The 20,348-nt window shown below is 43.7% G+C and overlaps 1 protein-coding gene across 11 annotated transcripts in view; it reads right to left on the bottom strand.

Annotated features, from left to right (window-relative positions):
* Positions 1-20,348, bottom strand: part of OSBPL1A (oxysterol binding protein like 1A) — a 319,072-nt gene that overhangs the window by 189,303 nt on the left and 109,421 nt on the right. For 8 of the 11 annotated variants that reach the window (XM_033933855.1, XM_033933854.1, XM_033933860.1 and 5 more), the window contains one exon: positions 18,773-18,879. In XM_033933855.1, coding sequence (XP_033789746.1) covers positions 18,773-18,879 — 107 coding nt within the window. Of the gene's footprint in view, positions 1-270; positions 393-419; positions 578-18,772; positions 18,880-20,348 lie in introns of those variants that run through there. The other 3 variants (XM_033933864.1, XM_033933865.1, XM_033933863.1) reach the window with 3 other exon arrangements.

The following is a 20,348-nucleotide window of genomic DNA, read 5'->3' as shown; positions in this document are numbered from 1 at the left end:
ATTTCATATGCATTGAATTTAAAACAGATCAGTAAAAAAAAGGCAACCAGGGCTGGTCGTTTCTCCCCTTTAATTTAAAAAAAAACCCCAAAAAATGTTTCTTTTATGGATACAAGAGTTCAATTACCAGATCACTAAAGAAATGAAGTAGTTGCAATGAACCATTAACCTTGAAGACTGTTCATATGTACATGTCTGCCGTTACGTAAAACTTAATGCCAAACGTAACCCATTAAAACTAGAAACTAAAATGCGCCTTCCAAAAGTCACCTTTTTCACCTTCCCCATCCTGCTGTTTTTCGTGCGTCTACTGGCAATGAGAAAGATTAGTCCCTCCCATTACGGCATATCCAAGACAGGTTCCCCTCTCTCACTTCAGCGACCCTATACAAACGCACGCCAAAAACAAACGCACGCACCGGTGTACCTTTTCCTCACGCATTCACTTTCCGTGCTTTTGTGCGGTTTTCACTCATGACGCCGTAAATCCTCCGCGCCGCCTCGCTGCTACTCGTTGACCTCAGCAAAATCCCCTCCAGGATAGAACGGCGCTGTTGACAGTAGTCAGGTACCACAATCTGCGCCTGCCACCAGACCTTCGCAAGTAAAAACCAGCTCCCAATTGGTCACTCAAGGCAGCCTCGGAAGCCTTTGTTTTCATTGGTTACTTTATAGTTCCTTTTTTTTTTTAACTTGTAAATTAATGAGGACAGCTGGTGTTCATTTAAAATGCTATTTAAATCACCCCCTCCCCACCAACGCAAACCCCTTTTTAAAACTCTTCTGTAAGTGAACCAACAGCGATCAGAACAGCTACAGCACAGAATGAAAGATTAATAAATAAAAACAGAAAAATATTAGGCAATACTTTATTTATTTTCAAATTTGGGGAAGGAAGAGCTAAAATTCCCCTCTGTAATGCCATGTGTATTAGCTAGTCAATGCCAGGACTTGTACAGTGATGTTAAATACCAATTCAAAACTTTAATACATTTTTCAAGCAGTAAATGTCAAAACGCTTGTAAAAAATAAACAAATAAGGTCAGACTGTTACTGTACATGCCTATGAGAAATGCTGTGCTGGAAGCAATTTAAATACATTTCTTTTAAATAAATGGCTTCTCACTATAGAGGTTTTCGTTTTGAAGTGACTTAATTTTAACACGTTTAGGGAACAGTCAAACTGTTCAAAGATACAAGCTTTCAAGAGTTACTACCTTCTCAATGGCCCAATAAATAAATACGTTTCACCCCTTTAAAGCTCTACTTCCATTTCCTGTCATTTTAACAGCTTGGGCACCAGATAGCCAATCCCAACAGCCTTGTGTTTTGGCAACAGCAGTAGCTCATTCTTAAGGCACAGACCATGAACCAGTGTGCGCTCTGCTCCCAGACCCTGCCTTCCACACAGAAATCAGGAGACGAGATGAACATAGGACTAAGACTCATGTCCCTATACCTTAAGCTGGTGGTGCTGTTGCTGACAATCAGGGCACCCAGGACTTGTACAGTTAAAATGAAAGATCTGCAGGGCAACGAAGAGGAAGCAGGGCCGGATGAACACTATATTGGGCCTAGGCAAACTTACATTTGTGGAGCCACCTCCCAGATTTCCCCTTCCTTTCACTCTCTCTTCGATTTACTTCTTTTCTCAAACTCCCCCCTCCCAATATTTTACTTCTCTAGAAGTAATCCATGACCAATGGATTACAAAGAAATGTATATTGGTACTACTAGATCCTTGTATGTGTCATATTAGAATAAAAACTTGTATTGAAACTGGCAAATTGAAACCTCTAAACTGTATGCTAACCTGTTCTCAGCTCATTGGGGAGAACAGGATAGAAAACAAAATAAAATTGTATAGCCTGTGGGCATGGTGGCAGTAATACTTGATGGGTGAGCACATGCCTCAAATGGAAAGGTATGATGGTCAGAGTTGGAGAACTGCCAAATTACCCAGTTCCAAGAGGGAGGTTCTGAACTAGTCCTGAATCTCTGCTCCTCTATCCTGGTACATTATGTTATGTGAAGCGCTGATGTCACTTGGTAGTATCAGACACTGTAAATAGCACAATTAAGTGGGAGGTTAAGTTCAACCAAAGGATTTTTCGAAAAGTCTCCCTCCTAGAGCCGGGTAACTTAGCAGCTCTTCAGCAATTAAACAAGAACCAGCAAAGTTCTACAAGTCATTTTCGCCTTCCATTGCCTCTGGAACAAACTAGAGGTGCCAAGGGACACTGTAATTGAAGTGTGAGAAAAGCTTCATAAATGGAAGCGGTGAAATAAAAATTGTCACGTTCTTTGGCATTTCTGAAAGGATATAGACGGAGAGAAGGCAGTACTGGGAAAGTGTTCAAAGGAAATTGCCCAGGAAACTTAACTAGTTGGTTAAATTCCCCAGGCAAAAATTTCCCTTCCTTTAATATGCATAAAGGTACATTTATATGACACAGAAACAATCCTATTAAGATTTAAAGTTCCTCCCGTTATTCTTGTTTTTGATTAGTTAATTTTTTTGTTTTTACATATATGAGATTGAATATTTAGGAGTAAACAATTTTTATTGACAGAAACAATGCGTTTCCATAGCAAAATTTCAGAATACAGAATACAACGAAATAAGAGGGAATTCCGCTAGAGCCAGACATAACAGTACCAAGTCATGTGTCATTTATATCAACCCCCCTATCCCCGTGAACCCCCCGAAATCTCCCTCCCTCCTTGTGAGTAAGTTGGCCTGGGGCTGCTGCCTCTGTGCCACACGGGAGTCCAAGGGCCCCGGAGCACTGAAAGCCCAAGGAAAAACTAGGCATGCCCATCCTATAAAAAGGATGCTTCCCCCAGGGTCTGGACTCTGATGACCCCAGGGCACCCACAAGCTCCTGAGCTACCTGCCTAAACCCCAAGCCCCCCCCCCCCCCGAGCAAAGAGATACAAAACTCCGGAGCAGACTAGACCGTCAGCTTACACCCAACAATTAAACAAGGGTGTTTAAACCCCCCCCCCCCCCAGAGCACACAGATACAAAACTCTGGAGCAGACTAGACCGTCAGCTTACACCCAACAATTAAACAAGGGTGTTTAAAATAAGACTGCACCCCCCTAGGAGATAAGGAGCGTAAATACAGGTCCCAGAGAAGCAAAAAATGATGTCGGCGTTTAATAGAACCTCCCGCGGCTAAGATTGAATATTTATATTACTGTGTTCCCTTTTTATTTGCACATCCGCTTAGAAATACTGATAAGCGTATAATCAAATTTTAACAAAACTTAAACAATCACAAGTGAATGCACTCTCTCAGGCAATGTTCCCACCTTCACACTATCATTGGTGCCAGTTCTTTAACTTGGCCTACAGCCAACCTTTCACACTTTCTCCCATTCTTCTTAAATTCCTACTCCCTTCCTGTAATCCCATTCCCTCAGAATACTCTCTGGTTCAACAGTTCTCTCCAAAAACCCATACAGAGGGTTCAGCCTCTTCTTCCTGTGACTAGAGCCTACCTCTCTGCACTGGAAGGGAGAGAAGCACTGGAGAGCTACAGAGGGCTAAATTGTGAAAATTAGCCAGATACTTTAACTTTCATTCTGACTTCAATCCTGAAAATTTACAAATTTCTAAAATCCTAAAAAAAATCTAGACAATTGGCAATCCAAGGCTCCTGACTCCTAAGCACAACTGATAAGCCCCCTCCCCACTCCCTCCCTAAACCTTTGGGCCTGAACCACATGCCTAGTTTGCCTATACCTTAATCCAGATCTAAGAGAAAGGGTAATCATCAGAAAACTGGCACTTCTTGTACAGTATTTCTATTAAGCATCCACGGATAACTGTTTTTCTGATTACCGGTAATTGAGAGTGTGTTAGAAACCTTGTCTAACAGTCTCAATTTTGCCCCCCTCCCCCCTCATGCTCCGAAGCACCAGCAGTCCTGAGTCGCAAAGCCCTCCTCCCTCAAGCCCTTTAGTGGCAGAAGCAGGCAGTGGTTGAGCCGCGAACCCCCTCGCTCCCTTCCTTACCCGAAGTGCAGCCAGTCAACAGAAGCTAGCCTCAAAACAGGCTTCTCAAGGCCAGCCCAGCAGCGGGGAGTTTAGTTAGTGCAGCAGGAGAGAGTGGGCATTTCTCCTGCGGCAGGGGGGAGGGCGATCAGGTCGCAGGGGGGGAGAGTTTAGTTAGTGCAGCAGGAGAGAATGGGCATCTCTCCTGCTGCAAGTGGGGGCAGTTGGGTTGTGGCGGGGACTTTAGTTAGTGCAGCAAGAGAGAGTGGGCATCTCTCCTGCCGAAAATGGGGGTGTCGCTGCCATTTGGGGGGGGGTTGTGTTTACCGCTGCCACTGCAGTGAAGGGGTGTTGTGATGTAGCAGAGAGAATGGGCATCTCTCCTGCTGCATCGCAACATAGGAGCTTTCTAGCAGTCTCTGACACTGATCGGCACCCCTGGACCAGTCACTTATTTTTGTCGCCTAAAGCCAAAGCCGCTTTTTGAAAATGCCTCGGCATTTAAGAATCCATCAGAGGGGCTCATTTCAATGTTGAAGAGCCCATTTTCATGTCAGTGTTGGAGACTGCTACAAACCACACTAAAGACAGGGATAATCCCTTTTGATAATCCACCGCTAAACTGCGTACAGGCTAAACCGCTGGAAAACAGTTTAGTAACAGCATTAAAGTTTTGAGAATCTGGGCCTCACTCCCAAATTCTGTATGCCTTAAGGTGTGCGAGCAAATCGATGTGCAGCTAATTTGCATGAGCAACTTGATTAGCCTATCAGCACTGATACCTGGTAATTAACACCTCATAATTGAAGCTAATTGGCACTAATTAAAATGGAAAGCACGATTCTATAAAAAGAATGCACTGGTTGCACTGTACAAATTTGAAGAGAGGGCATGGCCATGGGCGTTCCTAAAAGTTATGCGCATTGTTATAGAATACACCTGGAACAGTTCATGGTATGGCATAGTATGAGGTATAGTATTAATTAGGACTATTAACTCAAGCAACCAGAAACCATTTATCTGGCATCTATCAATTCTCATGACTGCTGGTTAACTGCCCACTTAAATCACTTAAAATATCAGGTCCTATGTTCTGAATTCTGGGACAGCTGTTGTCTTGGTGATGTGCCCCACTTCTGTGCCTAACTCAATTCTGCTTGTTTACGGAAAATATACCTCATTTAAGTTAAAATTTTTTAAAAATATATAATATCCATCTATGATGCATTTCCAGAGATGGTATGCCCAAAAGCAAAACAGGAAAAACTGAACAGCAGGAAAGCAATCTAAATGACAAGTCACAGATGAAGAGTGGGAGGACATTCTAGTGAGCCCTCAAACATTTTGCAGAGAAGCTAAATTAAAGAAACTATGATTTAAAATCTTAGATAGGACCAAAGAATTCAAGGTGTGCTGGAGATGCAAAGAAAAGGAAATACTAAGATACGTGGAGGGGCGCAATCAAAACATACGCCCAAGTCTGATTGGGACGTATAGTGTTAGACACCCAAAGTTGGCAGTAGGAAAATGCCCACTTTCGAAATATATATATGCCTAGCATGATTTTCGGGGTAGGTCTTAATATAAGCCCTACCCCCCAAAATAAGCCCTAGTCACAGGCAGCAGCAGTGCTCCCTCTGCGACCCTTCCATCTCCCATCCCACCCTTCCGAATCCCAACCATGAGACCGAAATACAGTACCTTATAACAAACCACATGGTTGGCAGAACTGGCCCCATTGTCTATCTGGACGTCCAAGCTATGGTTCGCCCAGACCGCCAGTATGTCTATTTTTGTACCACATTCTCAACCAAAATTTTGTCCAAGTCCCAAACTCCCAGAACAAGATCATTTGGACATGGGAGGGGGCCAGCATTATGATGGACTGGCCACCCAGACATGGCAACAGAGCTATGGGGCACCTTACAGGGCACTGCTGTGAACTTCACAAAAAGTGTGCCAGATAAACATCTCAACAGAAAGCACAGTTACTTACCGTAACAGGTGTTATCCAGGGACAGCAGGCAGATATTCTCTACATGTGGGTGACATAACCGATGGAGCCCCCTAGCGGACGTTTTCGCAAGCAAACTTGCTTGAAGACCTTCAAGCTTGCGATTGGCTCGCGTATGCGCGCGTGCCCCTCCCACCCGACCTAGGGCATGCATCTCCTCAGCATGGCCTCAGTTCAGATAGCTAGCAAATAAGCCAACCACAGGGAGGTGGGTGGGTTGCAAGAATATCTGCCTGCTGTCCCTGATAACACCTGTTACGGTAAGTAACTGTGCTTTATCCCAGGACAAGCAGGCAGCATATTCTCTATATGTGGGTGATCTCCAAGCTAACCAGGAAGGGATGAAGGGAGAGTTGGCAAATTAGGAGAATATATTTTGCAAAACTGACTGACCAAAGTGGCCATCACTCCTGGAGAAAGCATCCAGACAGTAGTGAGAGCTGAAAGTATGGACCGAGGACCAAGTGGCAGCCTTACAGATTTCCTCAATGGGAGTTGAGCGGAGGAAAGCAACAGATGCCGCCATCGCTCGGACCTTATGGCCTGTGACACGATCCGGCAGGGAGAGGCCAGCCTGAGCATAACAGAAAGAGATACAAGAGGCCAACCAGTTAGAAATGGTCCACTTAGAAACAGAGCGATCCAAGCGATTACGATCGAAAGAGAAACAGCTGGGGAGCCGAATGGTGAGGGGCGGTGCGCTTCAAGTAGAAGGCCAGCACACGCTTACAATCAAGGGAATGCAGAGCCACTTCTCCAGGGTGAAGGAGTTGGCTAATTTTGGTGGGGTCTTGGCCCAGGACCTATGGCTATGCCACTGATTATGTTCAGTACAAAAAGAAATGCACTTCTGTGTTATTTCTCCAGTATTGAAGCCCTGCCAGCTGATGACCACCTTCTCATCCTCCTCCTCAAGTCTGGCAACCAGAAATCTCCAAGCTCTGCAGCCAGAAGCAGTATCCCTGAGTTGCCATCAGCTGTGGAGCTTGGAGAGATCTGGCTGCTGAAATGGAAGAGAACTTCAGCTGGTGAAACTTGGGGTTCCCTGCCAGATCAGGTATTTATATTTTGCATTTGGGCAGGGGGCATGGAGAAAATTTGGTGCCCACCCACTTTGGGCTCTGCTCCCCCCAATCAACTGTCTGGTTGTGTGACTGAACACAATATAAAGTGACTTTCAATGCACATATCCCAAAGCTATCAAATTCTTGTGGCTTCTAAAATGCTGGGGACCATCAGTATATAATCTTAATCAAATCCAGCATACACAAAGCTAACATATTCCACTTAAATTCAAAATAAAATACCTTTTATCTACCTTTGTTGTCTGGACATTTTATTTTTCCATCATGTTGGTCCCAGTTTGTTTCTTCTGCCCTTCTGTGTCTTCTGCTAATTCTCTTTCCAATGGCCGATATTCATTTAGCTTTTCTAATCTCTCCTGTCTTGTTTCATTCTCTCACTACATTTGTTTCTGATATACTGATCATTCCCTTTTAATTATTTTTACCCTTTTTTTCTTTTTCCTGCCCCTGTCCACTCATTTTTCACCCTCTTTCTCAACTTTCTTTTTACTTTTCAACTTTCCATCTCTTTCTCATGCTCTAGCTCCCATTCCCCATCTCATTCTCCCATTTCCCATCTCATTCCTTCCCCAACCTCCTATTCCTTGTTATCTTTCATCTACTCTTCATGACCACATCTCTACCTCTATATTCACTAACCTCCTACCACTCATCTCCTTGCCACCCCTGCCTTTGATCTCTCCCAAATAAGTTTACTATTTCCAATACCTCCTGTCCCTCCACTCTTGCAGCTCAGCATCTCCTCTCCCTCATGATCTAATATCTCTCTGTCCCTTTCCCTCAACTATCTTTCTGGCTCATCTCTCTCCCTCCTGCCCCCTCCCCCATCATGGTCCAATTCTCCCACCTCACTAAAATCCCCACCGTGACTGACCAGACCCCCCCTCCCCCCCCCCGCAGGAGAGATGCCCACACTTTCCCACTGCACTAAAATCCCTGACCAGATCCCCTCCACCTCGCAGCAGGAGAGATGCCCACTGTCCACCACTGGCAAGTAGATCCCCTGCCGCTGTCTCCACCGTCCCCCTTAGCCGGAGGGACATGGACCCACTCCTCCCAGCTACCTGCGTCATCTAAAATGGGCCTTCCCCTTCCCAATGCATTTTGGGTCAGACACGGCGGGGATTTTAGTGCAGTGGGAGAGTGTGGGCATCTCACCCGCTGCTTGGGGGCGATTGTTGGTTGACAGTGGAGGAGACTTAACATCTCCCCCGCTGTTGTGTTTTGGGGTTTTCTTTTCCCTTGACGTGTTTTTCAGCGCATGTGCCCATTGCTGTCATCAGCAATGAGCACATGCAAATTTAGTGGATCTTTGCTGATGTCTGCCAACCTTATTTGCATGTGTTGGTTTGTTTTTTTTAAATGTCTTGCTTTTTTAGATTCACTATCAAAATAGCTTTTTAACATGGGTTTTTGTTAATCCTGCCCTGCTTTTAAGTTGTGATTGGAACTCCAGGTATGTAGATTCATTACAAAGTGGGCAGGCAGAGCATTCCAAAAGGAAAAGGGCAACAAAGAAAAAGGATTAACGATGGTTTGATTCTAAGCATGAACAAAGCAACGAGAAATGGAAATCAAAGTACACACCAAACAGTGGACTAAGAACAGCACCAAGGGCCTCATAGATTGGGACAGCAGAGTTCACTTTATTGAATGAGCCAGCACGGGCCGTGTTTCAGCAAACAGTGCCCGCTATCCCAATCTACAAGGCACTTGGTGCTGTTCTTAGTCAATTGATTCTAAGCATGCACATGAGACCAGTGGAAGAGTAAGCTAAGAGGTAGCTGTGGAACAGAGAGATCTTGCAGGACAATAGATTATAATCAAGGAGGTCAGGTAGGACGGGGCCCACAGTAAGTGGGATACTGTGAAAGCATCATAATCTTATGCTGTATTCTAGAAGTAATAGAAGCCAGTGATGTTGAGCAAATAGAGTAACATGGTCAGAATGTTTTGCCCTAGTAAGGAGACAAAGAAACAGAGAGGGGAAGCCAACTAGATTCAATTATAATACATTATTTCTAATAAAATGAAAACAGCAAAAATAAAATATGGAAGACACTGAAATAAAAATATCTTTTCACTTCATCTGCTTCATTTGACATACATACCATCCAAAATATTGTTTGGCACAGAAGAAAAAATTAATAATTTCCTTCTGTCACAGCCTTTGGATCAACTACTTTAAAAGCAAGTGACTAATTATTTTTTAAACTCTATCAAGTCAAAAATAGATCGTAAATAAAAATCATTTGCCCACTGTTCTTCCTCTTACTAATATCAAGCTAAGTTCTATATGTGTATATGACTTCACTTCTTTCTTACCTGGAATCTCAATGATATTGATATGTCCCAAAACAGCACCAGACAGAAGCAAGGTACAGATTAAAGTGGAGATGGCTTAGATTAACCAACCAAGGGCTAGATTCATAAAGGCCACCGATCAAGTCCTGACCACTTAGCGACCCCCAAGCTGATTCACTAACCTTCCTCCTGATCCGATTCCGATCCATACATGCAAATGAGGGGAAGGGCATCTAAAAGTAGGAAGGCAGCGATTCACCGACTGGGCTGCCTGATCAGAACACAAACGACTGCTGAGGACCAATCGCTTGTGCAAAAACCCTGCTCTCTGCCCCGATTCTGCTTCTCCTGCTCTCTGCCCCGACTCCAGTGGTGTACCAAGGGGGGGGGGGGGGTGATCCGCCCCGGGTGCAGCCTTAGGGAGGGTGCACAGCCGGCCCGGTCCCTATCGCGCTCCCACCCTCCCAGCGAGAGCAGCAAACCTCCCTCCAGTAGCGTTGGCTGCTTCACGGCCTTCTCCTCCCTCTGCTGCGTCACTGATGATGTCATCAGTGACGCTTCACTGGCAGGAGAAAGCCGCGAAGCAGCCAACGCTACTGGAGGGAGGTTTGCTGCTCTCGTTGGGAGGGTCGGAAAGGTTCACTTGGGGGGGGGAGAGATAGGAGGGTCAGCGGTCTGCCTCGGTGCTCCAAGGCCTGGCGCCATTACCTTCTTCGGGCAGCAGCAGCTTTTACAATTTGCTGCTGTTGCCGGCTTCAGGCCTTCCTCTCTGCCGACAGGACCCGACAGAGAGGAAGGCCTGAAGTGGGCAACAGCAGTGAATTGTGAATGCTGCTGCTGCCCGATGAAGTTCAGGACACCAGGCCTTGGGTGACAGAAGGAGGAAAGGGAGCAGAGAGGGAGAGAATTGGGGAAAGTGTTGCTGTACCCAATTGGAGGGAATGAAAGGAGATGCCAGGGCTTGGGGGGAAGAAGAGACGCCAGGGCATGGAGGGAAGGAGGAAGGTATGCCAGAACAAGGGAAAAGGAAGGAGGAGATGTCAGAAAAGGAAAGGAGAGAGATGCCGGGAATCGGGGAAGGGATGATGCCAGACCGTGAGGTGGGAAGGAAAGAAAGGAGAAGAGAGAGATGTCAGAGCATAGGGGAGGGGGTGGTGACAGAGAGAGAAAAACGGAGAGGTGTCAGAGTTGAAATCAATCATGTACAAAGGAGAGAAGGGGCACGGGATAGATAGTTTATGGAAGGAGCATAGAAAGAGGGAAGATGCCATATGGAAGAGAGAGAGAGAGCGGGTGCACACTGAATAGAAAGAGCACAGAGGGCAGTGAATGGAAGAGGGTGAACAGTAGATGGAAGGGGTAGAGAGAGGGAACCAGACACTGAATGGAAGTGTGGGGGAGAGAAGGACAGCTGCTGAATGGAAGTGTGAGTGAAAGGGGGAGCAGATGCTGGAAGGAAGTGGGGAGGAGAAAGAAAAAAAGGGCACATGCAGGATTGAGGGAAGAGGATAGAGTTAGTTACTGGAAGGGGTGAGGGAAAGAGGTGGCAAACTATAGGTAGACACAGTGAAAGAGGGAAATTGAGGACTGAATAGTAAAAAAGAATTTAGACAGAGGCAGAAAATAAATTGAGAAGGAAGACCAGGGAAGAACAGGAGGAAGGGAGCGGAGAGAGAGATGCCAGAGCAGGGGGGAAGGAGAGGAGACAGATACCAGACCAATGGGGGTGAACGGAGAGATGGAAGGGTGAGGCATACAGTTTCTGGAAGGGGCACAGAAGGAGAGAAGATGCCATATAGGGGCAGAGAGATGGCAGATAGTGGATGGAAGGAAGAGACTAACAAGAAGATGAGGAAAGCAGAAACCAGAGAAGACAAAGGTAGAACAAAAATTTTCTATTTATTTATTGCTTTAGGAGACATGTGTCACTGTTTCTGTGGTATTGCATTGTATGCAGAGTCCAGCTTCTTGCTGGTTCAATTTAACATTTGTCTATGTATTACCCCTCCCCCTTTTACAAAACTGTGGAGCATTTTTTAGCGCCAGCTGTGGTGGTAGCAGCTCTGATGCTCAGAATTCTATGAGTGTCAGAGCTGTTACCACCGTGGCTAAAATCCACACTACAGTTTTGTAAAAGGGGGAGGGGTAAGTTTGTGATGACATTCCATACTAGGCGAAGGTGTTTTGTGTGTTCAAGAGACATGTTTTTTTGTTAGGATTGACTGCAGGATTGATCTGTACTAGTCTGGCTTGTTTAGTTTTACAATGGGTGTATTGCTGTTGTACTTCTCACTGCAGTATGTAAGATGCTGCCTTTTCCTAGGTACTCATGTGTGACGTGTGGCTTGTTACTAAAAATCATGTTTTTCGTACAGATGGGGGGGGTGCCAAAAAATAATGGGCCCCAGGTGTCACACATGCTAGGTACGCCACTGCCCGACTCCATGGTTTTAAGCTGTGGTGCATCCCAGCTTTGAACCCGCAGGTTAAAACCACGGGCTCACAAAAGTTTCCAGCTCTTCCTTCACGGTGAGCATGCACAGACCATCTACAGGCAAAGAAGATGGTCTGCGCATGCTCAAGGATTGCTTTCAGCAATCCGTGCAGTTGGTGGGAGGTGTGTCTCCAATTGCCTTCATTTGCATTGCCCCCATTTGTGAATCAGTTGGCCTGCCTTGGATCGACCACGGATCGGACAGGATCAGGCAAGTTAGTGAATCTAGGCCCAACTCCCTCAAAGAAGTTCATTACATTCCAGAGACTAATCTATTTTATTTAACATCCAAATGATGTGTGAAAAAGAAAATGATGTTAGAAGCTGTTTACAGTTAAATTGTGAAGTGTTTAGAAATGGAAATTTGTGTTTTTAAGTGCACATTGGCCCAGGGTCACCAAAAGATAGGGAGTCAATCGCCGTTGGCCAATTTTAAAAACAGCGATTGATTGGGGAGAGAGAGAGAGCGCACACTTTTGAGACGTCTGGTGTTGGAGAGAGGGGCTTTTTGCCTATTACCTGCTAGCTTCCCTGTCTTCTTAGGGTTTTATAGGTCCAAACAGTGCCGCGAATCGAGCAGGCACTGAGAGGGGCACCTATACCATCAGCAAGGCCCTTGCATCGCACTCAAAACGCTGCAGCCTCTGTGGCACGTGGCCACAGATACACGGCCACAGGGCGTAGCCAAAAGGGCGTACCCACCCTAAGTGGCATGCCAGGCTCCTTGGGAACTCCTTGGAGCCAATTGGAGACAGTTGAGACTGAGGTTAGTAAGTGGCTTCCCGTTTGACCTATTTGTGTATAATGATATTGTTAATATTTTTTCTTAACGGGGAAACGTAAAGCAAAAGTTAAAGTCTCAACTCCTGTATCTTTAGGCCCAATGGATAAACATTTGACATCTGTTAGTGCTAATACTAAACAGACTAAGAGATCAGAACAAATTTCAGGAGCCTCAGTTAGCTCTCCTGAAAGAACTCCTCCTCTCACTCCTTTAATTCCTGTTCAACTGGCACCCGAAGTTGTACTAGTGCTTCTAAGGAAGCCTCAGAGACTCAGACTGCCCAGGTAGTATCTTATGAAAAAATGCCTCAAATTATTCCACTAGTTGAGGGTCTGGAAGGCTCTGAAGAAAATAAATAGGAAGTGACTTTAAAAGACGTGGCAAATTAATATTAGGATGGAGAAAATGTTGAAATCAGTCATGACTCAGTCTCAGCATTTTTCAAAGGAGGTGGTAGAAAAACTAGTGAATGTTGATTCTAAAATTAAAGTTTTGGATGAACACAAAATTAGGATAGAGAAGAAAGTTTCTAACCTACAAACATCGTCCATGTCAGCAATAAAGGATTCACATTCTATACATGTTAAACTAGAAATAATGGAAAATACTACAAAGGCAAGAAACTTGCGATTGATTAATTTTCCTGAAACATGTTTGATCTCTCCTGAGATTCTTTTTCGTAAGTATCTCAGGGAGGTATTGGGGTTAACTAACTCTGAATCAATATCTATTTCAACACTCTATTATATACCTAAGAAACAAGAAATTACTGTGGAACAAGGACTAGACCAACTGACTTCTCTTGATTTGAATTTGACAGAATTTTTGGAAGATTCACAAGATACAATATAAACCAGGTCTACCCTTTTAATTTCATGTATAAATGAAAGTGACAAGGTATTAATGAAACTTTGGGCTCCTTTTACGAAGCCGCGGTAGCAGTTTAACACAAGTAATAGTGTGTGTTAAACTGCCGGCCACGCTAGCCACTACCGCCTCCTCTTGAGCAAGCGGAAATTTTTCAGCTAGCACGGGGGTTAGCGAGTGATGAAAAGTCCCTTGTGATAAAGCAGCTAACGTAAAAGGAACACTATATTTTAAAAATAAACAAGCAATATTTTGTGGGGCTAGAATCCAAATATTCCCAGATGTGGCAAGAGCAACCCAACTTAAATGAAAAGCTTTTTTAGCTTTGAAACCTAAGGTAGTGGAATCTGATGCCACATTTTTTTTTTATTTTCTGTTTCTTTGGTAACTTTTCATGATAAGGATTATGCTTTCTTTGATCCTATTCAATTAGAGTATTTTCTTGAACATTCTTAGTAACCTCTTTTGTATAAATTGGGGTGAAATTTTCCTTTCTTGGTTATAATTTTAATAAATAAGGAGTTTAAATAGTTAAACGCCTGTATAAAAATTAAGGGTATGTTTCATCCCTTATTGACTACCTAAATTTTTTGTTATGTAATGCAATACTTTCTCCTCAATAATGTGGGCTTGATGGGATTTCTTATTCTCTACGACTGACTTAAAGTTGTATTAAGAATAATATTTCTACATTTTTTGTATAAATTCCCATATCCTGTATACTTGTTTGGATAGGTTGATAAATTTCAATTAAAAAAACCAGCCATCGATTTGCTACCAAGTTTGCATTCAAATGATTTGCATGGAGGTGCAAATCATTTGCAAGCAAACTCCGACTCAAAAGCGATTGAGTCGGGGTAGAGCCCTGACAATAGTGACAGGAGAAGTAGCCTCCTATCACTGCTGTCTGGGCTTCTGCCGGCTTTTTACCTTTTTTTTTTTTTTTTTTTTAAATCGGGTAGATATTCTGTATGTATTATACATGCAAAATAACTGCTAAATTTTTTTTTTTTTTAAGCCTTCCTTCCCCCTGACAAAGTGCCCCCTCTTCTCCTCAAACCCCCCCAAAATGCTCCAAATATCCCCACACACAAACGTGGCCCTGCCAAAGACAAAGGCAGGAGGGATGCCAACTCCCTCCTGCCATCGCAAACCCCCCCTACTGCTGTTGGCTGGGCCTTTGCCGGCCCCCCCCCTCCCCATACCTTTAAAAAGTCGGGAACAGGAGGGTTCTCAGTCCCTCCTTCTCCAGGCTTCCTCCTCCGACAAACTGTGCCCTTAGGCCCCGCCACGGTGCATCATGTGATGCACAGGGAGGGGTCTAAGGCCCTGATTGGCTCAGGCACCTTGGGCTCCTCCCTTGGAAGGGGCCTGGGGTGCCTCAGCCAATCAGGGATTTCCTTAGGGAGGAGTCTAAGTCCCTGATTGGCCAAAAACAATAGCCAAGCAGGGACTTCCTTAGACTCCTCTCTAAGGAAGTCCCTGATTGGCTCAGGCATCTCGGGTGCCTCCCTTGGGAGGGGCCTGGGGAGTCTCAGCCCCCTCCCCGTGCATTATGAAAGGAAACACCTAGTAGCTGGAATCAGATCCCATGATGCAGGGTTCTGAAGGATGGGTCTCAGCCTTAGGATCATAGCTGCAATGCCCAGACCAGGAAAGTGAGCAGGTCTATTAAAATAGGGCTAAAACTCCCAAGTAGCTGTGAATTAAAGCTTATATAGCACCAGAATCACAGCACTAGAAGAAGAAAAAAAAAGTGAAAGGAGAAACTATTGGAACAATATTTTTTTAGTACAGTTACAGGGGTCAGGGGTCAGTGGCATTCTTCTGTTAAGTCAGATTCTTCTGACACTATGAGTTTTGCTGTACAGCATCATTAATGAACTTCGGACAAGGTCACAATAAAAGAGATCATACAGTATGACTGTGTGCTTCATTGTGGCATTGAGAAAGCCATAAAAATTCCTGCAAAAGGTCAGTTAATGCATATTTGCCAATTCTACCATTTTAGGAGAGAGCTCCTCTTCTCAGACTGTTTCCTCAAGCCTCAATATATTTCAAATTCTCTTCACTTGTTTGTGTACACTCAGGGCACAGACAACACAAACTGCCTAGGGCAATATTTCTCAACTTCTTTAAGCCAAGTACCTCCCCCCCTAAGTTAAACAAATATCAACTGAGTATCCCCAACCACTGACCACCCAAGTTCCGTCCCAGACCCACCCCATTACTAATTGTAATACAATTTCTTCCATTCATTTTTCAAATATACACAATATACCCAGCAGATATAAATTCTCAAAACTGGCACATTTCAATCACTAAATTGAAAATAAAATCATTTCCCCGACCTTTGTTGACTGATGATTGCATTTTTCTAAACATATTTCCCCAGTCTTTGGTTAAACTTCCTTCTGTCTGTACTCCTAACTGTATTTCCAGGGCCTTCTTATCCATTGACTATTTTTCTCTTCTTCGCTTTCTGCCCTGCATCCATCTTTGGCATTAATTTTTAACATTCAACTTTTTTCAATTTATCTGCTTTCTTCTCAAAATCTACTTTTCTATGTCTTCCCTTCCCATCCTATCTCTCTTTCCTTCCTTCCTCATTTCCAGGGTCTGACATCTCTCTCCTTCCCTCCCAGTCCTGCAGTAGTCTGACATTTCTCTCCTTCCATCCTTCCTTCCAGTGGTCCAACATCTCTTCTCGTTCCTTTCCCTCCTTCCCACAGTCTGGCATCTCTCTCTTCTCCTTCCCACTGTCTGGCTTCTCTACTACTACTATTATTATTATTATTATTATTATTAATTATTTCTATATTGCTGCCAGACTCCCTTCCTTCCCTTCCATGCCCTGACCTCTTTCCCTTCCTTGAGTCATCTGCTCACCCCCCACCCCCCGTGTAATATTTCTCTCTCACTTCCTTCTTTCTTCCTCCTGCAGTCCAACATCCCCCCTCCTCTTTTCTGGCCCCTCCCAGTCCACCATCTTTCCCTCCTTCCCACCAGTCCAACATTTATTTTCTCTCTGCCTCCTGTATGCTTCTTTTCCTCTGGTTTTCATTCCTCCCCCAACCAACATCTCTCCCACCATGAGTACCAACTTTTTAGTCTCTGCCCTCTGCCCTCTCCCCCCTTTCCCCATCCATCCCTCTCCATGAGTCCAACACTTTCTGCCTCCTGCATGCTTTCTCTTTCTCCTCTCCCCTTCCCTCAAGTGTGGCATCCCTCCTTCCCACCCACCCCCTAGTCCATCTCTCCCCAAGCCCACTCACAACTAACATTTTATTTAGTTAGTTAGCTTTATAGCCTATCCTCCCCAGGAACCCAGAACAGGTTACAGAGATACATTCTTAATATAATGGAGGCATTGGATTAAGGGTTACAGAGGTACATTCACAACTAAATTGGAGACATTAGACTAATGAGACCGCAGTAGGTGTTAGAACAGTACACCGCACACAGCAATGAGTCTTTGGTGGTCAATTTCAGTTACAGTCCATTATAGCCTGGCCATTAGGGTCTCAATGTAGGTATGCAATGGTTTGAGAACAATATGGTTTTTAAAGCTTTCCAGAAAGGTAGCAGGCTATCTATAGCTTGAATGTCCGGGGGAAGCTGGTTCCACATTTTGTCACGCTATGAGAAAAGGATCATTTGTGAATGGCACTGTGGAATTTTGTTGGATTGTTTTACTGGATTGTGCTACACCTTTGAGCGAAACTGGGTTTATCCTAGTCGGGTCGAAAGGACACTGTGATCCCTTGCGACAGCCTGGATTGAGATACATATTTGGATGGATATGACGTTTGGCCACTAACTGCTTTTACAGCCATAGTGGATCACTTCTGTGCTTCATTACTGGGTTTTCCCGGAGAAAGGTGCTAAAATATACCTTCAGTACACACCAGTTGTGAGTTGCCTATTTTTAACCCTAAATTGGGATGGCACTCTTTAGAAGGAGTGAAGTTTTTTAAACCCATGAAGCCTAACAGGTTTTTTTCTCCACTCCTTTTTTTCTCTCTGGTGATGCTTGATTGTTCCTGGAGGTATACAGCATCTGTCGGGAACCCTTGGGTGTACTTATTTTTAGGAGCACACCTATTTTTTGTATGACTTTGTGATTATCATGTTCCTCCAATTTGTTATAGTGATAATTGAAATCACCCATTATTATACTGTTGCCCAATTCTCCAGCTTTCCTAATCTCTGAAAACATTTCTTCATCTGTCTGCTCATTTTGTCCCAGGGGACAGTAGTATATCCCTACCTTTATATTCCTTGTTCATTAATCTGGTTTGACTTTATGTACTTGTATTAAAGTATATGTTATAATCTATTTTAAACTGTTTAATATGCTTTGTATTATTTAATGGCTGTATGTTTGTGCACCACTTAGACCATTAGATACTACAATGTGTATGCATTTATAAATAAATTTCAGATTGAGGCCCAAGCTGAAATTGGATACACATACAGCCATGCCGATCAGTATGCTACCAATGCCTCAATAATAAATGCATGTGGGTTCAACGATCATAATTAGGCTGTCAGATTTAGAGAACACTGTTTATCAAAGTATTACTCATTACAGATCTTAATTGACATATTTACTTTTTTTTTTTTTAAAGCATGTTGAAAACTTGATGAGCTTTACATATCTAAAGAACCCTCCCCCCACACACACTACAAAACTAGACACAAATTGTATAATTAATCTCCATTAATTTGAAAGGCGACTTGTGCTGTATTACAAATCATTCTGGATACTATATTATTTCCAGGCTCTGCCTTTTAATATAATCCTCATTCCAAGACAGGTCTAGTAATACTAGCTCTTTTTGCTCCAGGAATAAGTTTTAATATTGTTGGCCTCCTAGGGTGCAATGGTGGTTGAAACAGCATTACCTGGTACTTGCAAATCTGCAGTAAGGAGGTGGCTGAGGAAAATGGGAAGAAATGAAATAAACCTCCACCACCATGAATCATCCTGGGCCAAGTCACCAACTGGATATTTTACTGAATTTGAAGCATATCCACAAGGAGAGTTATTTATCTAAAGGCATTTCTGTACCTCCTTTTCTAAAATGTTATGCTGGTTTTATCATAAATTAGATATATCAAATGAAGATAAGGATGCAGTGCAATGAAGCCCCACACAAGCAAGCATAACCCATTCATGAAAAGTGAAGTGCCACACTTTCAGTATAACCCATACTGACCACTTCATGCCTGAAGATCAGAGCAAGGCAATTACTGAGTGTTGCCAAGGTTTCCTTAGATGCATCGGAGACTTCTCTTACTTTCTGAAGAGCTTGGAGAGGTGTTTCTGAAAGAAGCCAAAATGCAGATGAAGTGAGCTAGGCTGTACTTGGACACCTCTTCAGATTTACAGGGAAACTTAACACTTTTTTCCCACTAAGTATTTGTATGAGAAGATCAAGCACTGTTTTGGGACTACGCCAACAGGATGCCGGATTGGTGCCTACCTTCCTTTATAGATTATCAGTACAAATATACCCATGTACACACAAGCACTTGCACCAGACAGAGCTGGTATAACTGTACACCAATCTACAAAAACGATATGCTATCAAATATATGTGTATAGTTACATATGTTCATTGAAAGAGTGTTGATCGCTGGAATAGTCTTCCACTACAGGTGATTGAGGCCAGCAGCGTGCCTGATTTTAAGGCCAAATGGGATCGGCAGATGGGATCTATTCACAGGGCAAAGGTAGGGGAGGGACATTAAGGTGGGCAGACTGGATGGGCCGTGGGCCCTTATCTGCCGTCTATTTCTATGTTTCTATGTTTCTATGTATGTTTGATAGCATTGAAGCGGCACATTTACAATAAACTATGTAGTTGGTGTTAATTTTAAATGCTGGCTAGTGTTTAAACTCATACCTGGATGGTCAGTACCAACAGATCTCCTTCACCATTTATACAGTATGCAAGGGACAGCATTAAACTGGGTTTTTCAGCTATTTTTCATTTCATACCTATCAAGCGATGACAAATATTGCCTCTTCTACTACACCAGTATAATGATGTGTATCACAAGGCTCAATTTAAGGACCTTTATTATTTAATGTTTTCTTGTGGAATTCTATTCCACTTGACCCATTGCAGCTCCTTTGTAACTCTGGGCAAGTCACTTAGCACGTCATTTCCTCAGGTCCAAAATCTGTCTAAAATATGTGAACCGCTCTAATTGTGGAAACTGCACAGAAAAAGCGATATAGGTCCCACCCCCTTTACACATTTAAAACCTGGCAGTTTCAATACGCTTCTAACCTCTGCTCACTGATTTCAGGTGCACTTCCATTGCTGGAGTTTACTTTTGCCCTCTTTTGCTTGACCTCATGTGTTCAGTTATACAAAATGTACAGCGCTCTGGATAACGTATTGTGCTATTCATCCCCTACCCTCCCTTTCCTTCCCCTATATTTCTATTAAATTATAAGTTTGTGTTTGTCTTAAGGTATAAGTCTCAAACAACTGGCTGCATTTGTTCTGTTATTTTCTCTAGATGTTGTGATGCTGTCTCAAATGGAAGCATACTAAGGGCTAGATTCACTTACCCCCGATTCGTGTCCGATCTATGCCTGATTGCATGCAGGCCGACAAATTCACAAAAGGCCTGCATGCAAATGGGGATGATCGTTAACAAACCCCCCCACTCACCACATGGATTGCTAGAGAGCGATCCCAACACAAACACAGACCATCTTTAGATGGACTGCGCATGCATCTAAGAGCTGTCAAGGCCACAATTATTTTTTTTTTAGTT

This window comes from Geotrypetes seraphini, chromosome 2 (genome assembly GCF_902459505.1).
Source record: "Geotrypetes seraphini chromosome 2, aGeoSer1.1, whole genome shotgun sequence".
NCBI classification, from domain to species: domain Eukaryota; kingdom Metazoa; phylum Chordata; class Amphibia; order Gymnophiona; family Dermophiidae; genus Geotrypetes; species Geotrypetes seraphini.
Note: the sequence above shows the minus strand (reverse complement) of the source record. Positions and strands in the feature narration are given on the sequence as shown.